The 11,406-nt window shown below is 46.8% G+C and overlaps 1 protein-coding gene across 2 annotated transcripts; it reads left to right on the forward strand.

Annotated features, from left to right (window-relative positions):
- Positions 1-417: 417 nt before the first annotated feature.
- Positions 418-1,971, forward strand: LOC119402831 (uncharacterized). 2 transcript variants are annotated; one of them, XM_037669895.2, is made up of 3 exons: positions 419-651; positions 712-977; positions 1,815-1,971. In XM_037669895.2, exons 1-3 carry the CDS (start codon positions 522-524, stop codon positions 1,821-1,823), a joined length of 405 nt encoding a protein of 134 aa, XP_037525823.1. In that variant the 5' UTR covers positions 419-521; the 3' UTR covers positions 1,824-1,971. The 2 variants fall into 2 exon arrangements, with proteins under 2 accessions (XP_037525822.1, XP_037525823.1); XM_037669894.2 differs by having other exon boundaries at positions 418-977.
- Positions 1,972-11,406: the final 9,435 nt, after the last annotated feature.

Genomic DNA, 11,406 nt, shown 5'->3' on the forward strand with positions numbered 1-11,406 from the left:
CGAAAAAGCGTGGAACTCAAACACTCGCCGTTCTACCATATTGACACTTCGTCTTCCTCCGCCTTGCTTAGAGATGTATGCATAATATCTGCCTTCTCTGTGCAATCACGTGTTCAGAACGCCGGTATGACGCTGATCGTCGTATCGCTGATCTCGTTACTTCTCGCACATATTAGAAGCTACCGTATCCATGGGTCGACGCTCGCGCGATATTATTAAAAAAATAAAGTGCAAGGGCACATCGCAACACATATGTCGTGTAACCATCGATCACAATGCGTAGTTAAATCGTCGTTGCGCATGTCACCACGTGGTCCCCACTCTACCTAACTTATCACGAATAATGCCCTCGCACTATAGTATTTTGATATAGCTGGCAGATCAACCCGCTCCCCCGTTACACACTTTATAAATAACGAGACGACAGGGGTAGTCTCCTCAGTTCAGCATCTTGAGCGTACACTGAAACGTTTCCTCGTCCCCACTGCTTCCAAGTGTACCAGGGCCGTGTACTTACAGCCATGTCTCAGATGTGCGGATTGTGTAGCTGCAAGTCGTGCGATGACTGCCAGAAGGCTCTGCGCTCCCGGCTGCCGTCGTGCCTGGGTGGCGAGCCACAATGCGAAGAGGAACAGGAGCAGCCGCAGCAAAGTCCGCCCGCCGAGTCGCCGGTATACGACGAGGCTCATCCCTTGCTTCCACTCCATCCAGGTGCCGTCACCCAGGAGCCTTCGTCTACTCGAGGCCCTGCGGACGACAAGGGCAGCTCGGCCGACGACGAGGCCTCTTCGTCCTACTCGTCCTCTACGATCAGCAAGGCTTCGGCGGTCAGCAAGGACACCACCTTCTCCCAGGTCGTGCAGCCGGCGCCACCCGTGAGTGACTCCCCGCAGCCTGGACCCAGCGGTACTCAGCCGTTCACCCACGTCGTGCACGACGTCCCGTCCGACTACACTACCAGCGAGGACTCGGAAACGGTGAGGGCTTTCACTCTGTTCGTTGATATGTCTCTTTGGACTGATAGAAAGGGAAGCTAGGAAGTTGCGTTACAGTTCGTCTGTAAGAGAGTCTAAAGGGACACTAAAGATAATTAATTCAAACTGTATTAGCAAAGCACCCAACTATTTAAAGATAAACGATACTTCGATCCACCGCGTCCTCCTCGGTGGTTCCGATGGGCTTCGAAATTTCCGAAGCCCTCCCCTACGGTGCGCCTCAAATCGTATCATACTTTTGGCACGTAAAACGCCGCCATAATAGTACTGACATAGCCGATTACGTCCGTGCATAAGTTTGTCAGGCACAGTTTTTTTGTTTGCTTTGAACCGCTTTTAGCCGCATCGTTGCTGTCCTTGATCTGGCTTTCTGTGCAAGTCGGGGCCGTCATGCTCTCGAGCTTGTTTACGCAGCCCCTCGACACAGTATACTCTAATACGACTGCCACAGCACTGGCAATCGGATCTGCGTGACATGCGCGGTGTCGCCATTAAAAGTAGATTCTGGTCACCTGTGCGATTTGCATCAAACGCGTAGCGTAGATCCTTGTATAAAAGGAAAAAAAAACGATCATTTTCTGTTATTTTATTTCACTGTTTGTTCCCGGACCAGACCAGCTTCCGTCAGACTTTGATATTGTTTGCCTGTTTCCCGCTTGGTCAACAGCATCTTAACGATGCTCGCGCCACCGTTAACTTTGTTTCCCCTCTACTCCGCGATATATTGCCTTCAAACCGATACGCAACAATATGGCGGCGTTTCGTTACTGTCATTACCCGCCAGGCGTAGCTTTCACTTACTGTCTTCTTTCCTTACAGCCTCCGTAGACGCTGCTGCCCGACCTGAAGGAGCATTCTCTCCTGCCCAGAGGAACGAGCCTCATTTGGATCCACTCACTTTTATACTGTGGGCTCTGCTGTACCTTTATAAGCTTTGCACAAGTCTTAACGATGTTTTGAAATAAACCATCCTTTTACCTCTGTAGAACTACCTTGTTGTGCATTCATCTTACGCATCTCTGCTACGTTACAGGTCACTAGCCCCACCATATGGGTGCAATTATGCATATATGAAGTAACTGCAAATGCTCTCGTGGACACGGCTCCAGTGGGCAGGGCTGGGCAAAGATACTTTGAAATTGTATCGCGATACGATACAAGATACTCAGGCAAGAAGTATTTGAGATACAGAAACAAGGTAGCGCAACGCCGATTATATCCGATACGATACATTCCAATTGTATCTTAAGATATTTCGATACTTTCGGAAATATGTTATTGTATGTCTGTATATACGGTAATGTGGCACTAAACGCCGATGCACAAAAATGTTCGCTTGAAAGTTTATTCACTGCGACCACTTTTGTTTCATTTGAATGAAATGTCTGTTAGTAGCTCCAAAGTTTTGTATTTCTTGCTGAAGGTATATTTTGTTCCGAAACAGCTTATTGGGGTTCCTTTAGCTGCTTACCATGACAGCTCTTTAATCACTTCGCTGATAACGGTTTTTGCTTGTCGCTTTCGTAATAGACCCTTTCCAAGCACATGAGCGCCACACACGGGCGCGCAAGTGCTTATGGGAAAAGTGTGTACGCCGCAGCAGTCGCCGCACCGAGCGCGCGGGCCTCGCACTTTAGCTTTCCGCTTACGCCGTGCCAGCACTTGTCAGATCAAGTGAATGCAACAAGATGTACCATATTACTGCGTAAATCAGTCGTGAACTTATTCTGTGCTTAACTACGACGGCCTCTCTACGATTTCCATCTGTCTAGTGTTCCTGCGTGCCACTGTCAGACCACCTGAGCGGTTCCGAAGCGTCGTTATTAGGATGATTATTATTTTGGCCTCAGCATGCCCTACGGCATAAATTAAACAAAAAGATACAACTTGATTTCCTAGACGAATTCTGCGAGCGGTCATTACAATTCGTGAATCGTGGATCCATTCGAAATCAACGCCCACCGACACTGTTAACGAGCACAATGTCAGGCTCTAATATTTAAAGATTGCGCGAGGCAGTATGCGCTTAGCAAAGTAAGATAAATTGATTAGACAGCGTTCGCATCGCTCGTACCGCAGGTAACAAAAGATACGCTTTTCTCACCATTCCTTGACACTTACGGCAAATGTTATATTTTACAAACGATGGTTGCGTTGTCGCGTGTTGCCTCAAATGTGACCACCACTATGGATATGATTAGTCGTGCTCGGGACCAATACGAAATTACCTTTTTAAGGCCATAGCGACTAAGTGCAGCAGGCAAGCGCGAGAGTGTTCATAAATGCTCAAGCGAAAAACTGGCTCTGGCAATACGATGCGTCTCGCTGATATCAGTACATTACAAGTAATCGTTGAATAAGCATGAGCTCGGTTAGATGGCCGTTATCTACATCTTTTAGATGTAGGTTATCCTCGTGTTGCAGTGGCCACTGCTGCTGAACGTTTCAAAAAAATCACAGCATATCCACGGAGTGAATGATGATGAGCGGGCGAAGCTGCGGAGGTTCATCGGTAAACCGTGAATCTTCCGTGAATTCTGCCCAGTACATCATCGCCGACGTGAGATCGGGCGCGTTTATACTAAAGGTTCGATGAGAGTTATGACGACTTCCAGCTCACTTTAATTTTACATGTACGCTGTGAATTTTCATTGTTTAGAAAATCATTGCTTTAGAAAACATCTGGCGTCTTTCGTTAAGCAGCTGGCGCCTTTTCGTTTTGCTTTAGAAACATCTGGCGTTCTTTCGTTTTGCTTTTTGCTTTTAGAAAACAACTGGCGTCTTTCGTTGGTTTATTTCATCAATCAACGGCGTTTTGAACAAAATTTTTATTGTTTAATCACGCACAGGAGAAATCTCACCAGGCACTACCTTGGAGGTAAACAATGGCTGCTAATGGGAATGAGAGACAGAAGAAGTCGGCTTTTAGCTAACACTTACACTTCTACTTCTACTAACGTTTCCTACTGGAACATGCCAACGACTGCTAATGGGGAATGAGAGACAGAAGAATTCGGCTTTTAGTTAACGCGCACGCTGCGAATTTTTTATTGTTCAACAACGCACAGGAAAAATCTCCCACCGGCACCACCTTGGAGGTCAAGATCTGGTACTAGCGTTACGACTGGTTACGCACTACGACTACGACAACTACGAGGGACGAACGGGTGCCGCCTTAAGGAGCTTCGCCCCTGAAAGTCGGTTTTGTGAAGTCCGAGCATGGTAGTAGAAATTCGATAGGAAGAAACGTGTCGTATAAGTATTCCTTACATTCATTGCCTATCTCACAGGCTAGGTAAGATTTGTGCCGTTGTGCAGAGAAAGAATGAGCGAGCAATAGACAAGATGTGGACCCACATTTGTTTCGTAAAACACAAATTCACTGATTGCCGTACAGGTGTGGTGTATAAGGTTCCTTTTAGCTGCGGCCGCTTCCACGTAGGACAGACGCTGTGTTAGAACATAAGAGATTGCTAACCGGAGGCTCATCTCTTAATTTTTCTTTACATTGCCGAGAATCTAAGTGCACGTCGAAGTTCGACGAATGCACAGTTTCGTACCGGCACAGGAATGAAGAAACGCGTTCAATGGTTGAGGCATGGTATATCGATAGCAGTGATAGCACATGCGTGAGTTAATCGTCGATTAACTTGCATAAGAAGAAATCAAATGCCTTAACAGTTATATGTCATGTAAACCCCCACGCGTACCGTATTGATAGGTTCGCCTATTGCACGGGCATGCGCAGATAAGATTTAGTTTCTTTTTTTTTTGCCGTTGTGGGCCTTTGCAGTTGAATTAGTCAGCGTCTCTGGTGCCTTGACTTCTTTCTTGTGTCCGTGTTTGCACGCCCTTTCTTTTAGAAGTAATTCGGTGTTCCAGCTCATATTTAATACAACTTGATGATATCGGCACGCGATAATACGCATGCTGCTTAACTATACTACATCCGATGCATATCCGCTCGGTAATACCGACACTGCACTGTGTTAACCCTTTCGCATTTCATGCGAAGAGATACATGCAGAAGCGTCCGGATGTGTGCAGCATTTACGGCGTAAGAACAGTCAAGCGGCGACGTGTTCTTTTCGTTCCGTGGTCCCACCGATATCACGGCGCCAACGAGCGCCAGGCGAGCGAACAGCCGGCTCGCTCGTACACACTTTTCCCATAGTGCTCCGCGCGCCCGCGGGGCGCTCTGGGATTGCTTGAAAAAGGTCTAAGATGCTCAGCTTGCCGGCCAGCTAGCGGGATGCCATCTTTAATAAGACGCCTCTGCACAATGGTACAAATACCGTTGTTAAGTTCTACTTTACCCCTAAACGTATCAGGATTTTCGCAATACCCGATCATCGGACAGGTGTACATCAGCGAGAACGCTGGTAGCGACATTCTTTACGACGCATCTAATTGTTTACGTAGAGAACATACAACTGCATTTACTTTTATATTTTACTTATCTGCTGGCGTAAATCGTTCGTTAGCGACGTACTCAGTAATGCGCGATCCTCTAACAATTTCTCTTTCATGAGAGAACATCCGTAGCCCAGAAAACCTGTCAGAGGTGTTCTATAGTTGCACGAAGTGCCGCGGGACACCGCCACTGCCACTCAAGCTCCGATTACCTGGCGATTATTAACAGTAAAAATATTTAGAGAAGACTAAGAAGGAAGAACAAATATAACTAAATAAAATTGAAAAGCGCTTCTGTATCAAACACAGCGAATAATTATAGGAACACGATATAGGCGGCACTCCCAAGAGGTAATAATTATATATAATTGTTGAGTTTAACGTACCACGAACACCGGCAGGATAATAATAGACGCCATAGGGGAGGACTCCGGAAATTTCGAACACGTGTGTTATAAAACATAAATATAAGCACACGGGCATCGAATTGCGGCCGCCGAGACCTACGGTTTAGCAGTCAAGCACCACAATCACTAGACCGCCGCGGCGGGTAACCCTTAATAGCCATGACAATAGGCATTTAAGGTAAGACCACAGAAAATTCAGTGCCTATGTAAAATAGCGTAAACTGACTCGTTGAGACGCTCATTAGAAAAACGGAGCATTTTGTATGACAATGTTTCTCCAATCGCTTTGCTGACATCTTTGAGATGGCGCCCAATAATTTACGTTATTATCACGAAAACACAATTTCGCTATATTACTAAGCAGTAAGCAGAACTTTTGTTACTGTATACTCCAAGCACGCGCAGGTTATCATATATTTGTTCTCAACGTCGCCTTGACGTAACCGTAAACTCAAGTAGAATATAAGTCTGTAAACAGTAGCAGAAATAATGCAGACAGCTATGCAGTAAGAATTAAGCAGAAAGCTTACGTTGCCAGCGCGTTAAAGACATATTGCCATAAGCAGACCCAAAAAAAGCAATACAGAGACATAGGTAATGTAGGGGAGGGAAAAGGACAGCTTAGAAAGAACTTGCGATAACAATTCAATTATGATTTTGAAAACACATTGAATAAAAGAAAAGGAGACGTACGCCAAGATAGCTTCTGTTAAGTGAATGCTTGTTCTGTTAAAGGGACTACCGCTGGGAAAAGTTTTTTTGATTGTGGAGAAAAGGAGAGATCGTTCGTCACATCGGCGGCAACGAGCATGCTTTTGCCCCATAAAAAAAGGAATTATATTTTTAATTTAAAATCCCGACGCTCTGAGACGCTTAACACAGATTGAGCGTCTCAGAGCGTCGGGATTTTCAGATAATGCTCTCAGGATGAGTGTGCAGAAGCTCATAAAAAGAACGAAATTAACTCGCACCATAGAAATAAATCCAGCGCCAACGAACAAAGATAAATGTGTCGTAATACCTTATGCTCACAGACTGTCACATGGTCTAAAAAACGTTGCACGCGTTTCAACGTTAAAGTTCTCCTATCAGCCCCGAACAAAATGAACATTTGTTGAATCATTGATCGGAAGTTGCTTGAAAAAAAGAACAGGTTCAAATAATAAAAAAAAAGTGCAAGGTGAAACACATTTCTCCGGTAGTCCCATGCAGAGTGGGCATTGTTTACCAAATCCCACTCTCATGTGGTCACGTATATATAGGCCAAGCGTGTCGTACGTTGCCTAAATTAATATTAGACTAATGGAACATAAGCGCTCACTGGTAGGCAATCCGTATTCTCATTTGGCTACGCATTCCACAGAACATGCATGCCCACCGATGTTTCAACACACCGTATGTATCTTCACGGCGCATGCGGACCAGGCCACCAGGGAGATAATGGAGACGTTTTATATATTCAAAAAAGGCCCTAGGTGCGTAAGTGTGCCGTCTGCCACCTTCCATGACAGATAGATTGCTTTCTTGAACTGTTTTGCCTCGTGATACATTACGTTTACAGTTACACCTTTGATTTCGTACTTTATCTTTGGCGTGGCGTCATCGACGTGTGCCCACGTGGGATAGGTTGTGCTTATAAAAATGTGCGATTTCGTTGCTAATAAAGTTAGTTGTGAGACAGCGCTGGTGTTCGTGTTCCTCCTTCTTCTCTGTTTCGTCGTTTGCGCTGAAAACCACTCATTATGTTTCCCCCACATTGACATAATAGGGAGGGGGGGGGGCGCTGCGACTCGGACAGGGGGCGCAATCTCAGCGCCATACACTGGCATAATTGGGAGGGGGGGCGCTGCGACGAACCTTAGCCCCACCCCCCACCCCCATGAAGGGGAACCCTGTGCATGCCTATGCACATATATTGGAAATCAATTCAGCGGAATCCCGCAAGGTGGTGGAAGGGTTACGAATGGGAAATTGACAACCACCCGTTTGTAGCACGAAGCCACAAGTAAAAGCGACAGCCCCGGTAAGGCATTGGTCTTGGGTTTGCTCTCCGGACGAGGACGAATATTTCCGCAACTAAGAAGCTTTCTTCCTGAGAAATTCGCATGGTTTTCTATGCGGCTTCGTGCTACAAACGGGTGGATTGTCTGTTTTTCCTTTCATTCCGCTGAACTAATTTGCACTGTCGTAATCTACCCTGTGCCGTCGTCGTCGTCGTCGTAGTAGTAGTAGTCGTCGTCACACAGATCACGTGACCATAGTGGGGAGTGAATAAAGAAATTAATGAAATGTGACGGTGTTGATGGTGATTTTCTGTACCGAAATTCGTCATCATAATAATCATTACAGCTACGCCGTCCGATGGTTCTCACGGCGCGCGGAACTGGCTATGTATTTTTATTTATTTACAAAAGTATTCCTGCAGCGCCGTGATTACATCACGGCAGGGGGGTCCCCGGGATTGTTGCAAATTTTTTGGCGCCGAACGGCCGGACTTCTCGGAATGACTCGCCAAAGAAAAAAAAAAAAAGAGCGGCCGAAAGTTGGACAACTTATTGTGATGTGAAGCACTGCGCGAATCGATGTGAAGCGAGACCGCCGCGCCATCCTAATGATGATGGGAACAGAATAATCGTAATCGTAATTGCTATCATGGATGCAGTACTCCATGGCTGCAGCACAGCTCGCGAAAAAAGAAAAAAAAAACTGGTGGAGAGAGATCCGCCATTCCAGAGACCTGCATACCCCCGTGCTTACTCATCGTATATAGCGATAATACCCATATGGTCCTTCATGTAGCGCGGTATGTCTTGGCTACTAGATCAGCGTGCTTATAGTCTAAGCGCGCCGCTGCATGCTCCGTAAGTATATATTGTCACGTAGTAGTGGTGATGAAAATACAGTTGTTAGTAGCGCCAGTCGATTGTCTGCTCACCTTCTTTGTGCTCGCCGATTTTTAGCGCTTACTCTTTTGGTGTTCATGGATAGCCAACTATCTAGAGTGTGGTGAAATGCAGTCAAGCAGACACCAAAGCGTAATGAAGCAACCATGGAAAGTCCTTGAGCGAACTTATGCCCACAAGAGGAAAACTAATAGCTGGTGCATACTTTAATGTACTGAAGACCTAGTTGGTGAACCATGACCATGAAGCAGCGCACAAAAGACACGCACACATTCAGTAATGTGTCATTTTTAGAGGCTTACTTTATTTTAGAGACTTACAATTCCGATGTGCCCCGTTTATCACAGAAGGAAACGCCGTACTAAAACCAAAGGATCGTTATCAAAACACGCAAGCATACGGAACAGACAGCCGGTTCGTAGCAGAACGCGTGGAAATATTTACATTTGAAAGCCGGAATGGCGAGACCTGCAGCGCTTCCTTTTCGGGAGCCTTGCCCCGACCACGGCTCACGCGCTGCACCTTATAAAAAGACGATATGTCCAGCTGACTTTGTAAACAAACACCGTTAAAGTAAATTCTATAGGCTTTTACGCACCAAAACCGCGATATTATTATGAAGGACACCGCAGTGGGGTGTCCTTCGTAAGGAAGGACACCCCAATTTACCGTGTAAACTTTAATCTGCGGATAACTAGAAATACAGTGTTTCTTTTTCTTTTGCATTTCGCCCCATCGAAATGCGGCCGCCGTGGTCGAGAACCGAACCCGCGTCCTTATCAGAGCACACTTTAACCGTTAAGCTACCACAGAGGTTGAAAAAACAATGCTCTACGCGGATACTAGCCCTCCTGTATCTCCAAAAAAGCCCCGAATAGAAGTCAAATGAAAATGACAGCCCGCTTCTAAATAACTGCTACGGTCTGTCGCTCCCATGCACACAGCAACGCCTCGTGCAGAGGGCCGTCGCTGTTATTGACTTTCTCTACTCAACGAGGGGCTTTGAGTGGAGCCACGTTCTAGAACATGGGGGTGAGCCTCTTGCGGTAAGCACATAATTAAGACAAAAGTCGGTCACGTGGCAAGAGCTGGCGATCAACACGTTTGTCTACGCCGTACTCACCAGATATGCATGCAGGAAACGTCCCACTGGCATCATCAGTTCTTCAGGAAGTATTCTTGGCAGATTGCAGAAGTCAAAGTGCTCCTCTGGATATGTCCAGCTGCATGTTCATGCAGATGGACACATCCAGAGCAGCACTTTGACTCCTGCAGCCTGGCAAGAATACATGTCCAGATCATCTGGACATGTCCAGATGACCGAAGCGTGGCAGCCTATGGCCTCCGCGTCCAAAGAAGTAATCCTGCACATGCACTCGGCAATGTTCGTCGAAGGCGGGGTCACCGCGGCCATTCGCCTCATGACGTCAGTCTGGAGTGCGAGACCATTGGTGCAGGCTTGTGTGCATCCGCCTTTGAGGAGGAAATGCCGCAGACTTATCCGAACGGTAGAGGGTTCCAAAGGTATGCGAATGCTGAAGCTGTCCGAAGCAAGCCCTGCTGACCACGACGTCCGACACATGCTCACGCTCGCTCACGGCTTATACATTCCTACACCGCATTCATTTGGCCGCTTCGCATGCCGGTATCACGTCAGATCAATGTAGAGCGAGCGAACACGTAATACTGAAACAAACTGTTCGTTTCATCAGCTAATGTGCAGTTCGAGTTGGCTCAAGCTTTGCTGGGCAAGTTCATGCCTTGACGTAACCGTGACCTATTAGTTCCCTGGTGCATGTCTCGCTGGGCTGTCACATGGTGACAGGACACCCTTCTCACCTAAGAGCTTTAGTTATAAATGTTAGGGTTTAACGTCCCAAAACCGCGACATTATTATGAGGAAAACCGTACGTGGAGGGCTCCGGAAGTTTCGGCAGCCTGCCATGGGTTCTGTAACGTGCATCTAAATCTAAGTGCACGGGCCTCAAGCATTTTCGCCTAGATCGAAAATGCGGCAGGGATTCGATCCCGCGACCTTCGGCTCAGCAATGCAACAGGGCTTGTTGAGCTGCTTGGCTCATAACTTGACAAATATGGGCGAGGCGCAAAACGCACAGGGACGAAGTGAAGACGCGAACGGATGAACACGGGCACCATAACCACTAGACCACCTTGGCAGGTACGAGTTTTAGTTGAAGATTTGCATTACATGCATAGAGCGCATGAGCAACATCACAGAAGTTTTTGCTGCTTGGTATGCATGTTTGAAGGGGAACTGCACGAAGCACAAGAGGCGAATAAAAGACCAGCGGTGCGAAAGTGACACTGCCGAACGCAGTTTTTAGGGCTGCCGAATGAGCCCTAAAAACTGTTGCAAGCGCCTAGAAGCCTAACCTGTGTTACGCGTTTGAAGAGCAGCAGCACAAGAGACAAGGGGTGTCTGCGTCCCTTGTTTCTCTTTTTTGCACTGTTCCCCTCAATTCTTAACAAGCGAGAGGCTGCCTCGTTAGCCTATGAAGGCTAACATACAGGTAAATTTAAATGGGGATGAACAAATGAAGATGACCTTATACGAGGAACAGTGTACGTGGAACGTGCGACGCAGGTTCCGCACGCAGCAAGCGATACGGAAAATCTTATAAGGTTATAGATGCAGATCACTGGATGTAAATACTGGCGTAGGTTAGC

The sequence above is a fragment of the Rhipicephalus sanguineus genome, chromosome 8 (assembly GCF_013339695.2).
Source record: "Rhipicephalus sanguineus isolate Rsan-2018 chromosome 8, BIME_Rsan_1.4, whole genome shotgun sequence".
NCBI classification, from domain to species: domain Eukaryota; kingdom Metazoa; phylum Arthropoda; class Arachnida; order Ixodida; family Ixodidae; genus Rhipicephalus; species Rhipicephalus sanguineus.

Excerpts from the sequence above, each read along its gene's own strand:
- LOC119402831 (XM_037669894.2), top strand. The coding sequence starts at position 522 with ATGTCTCAGATGTGCGGATTGTGTAGCTGCAAGTCGTGCGATGACTGC.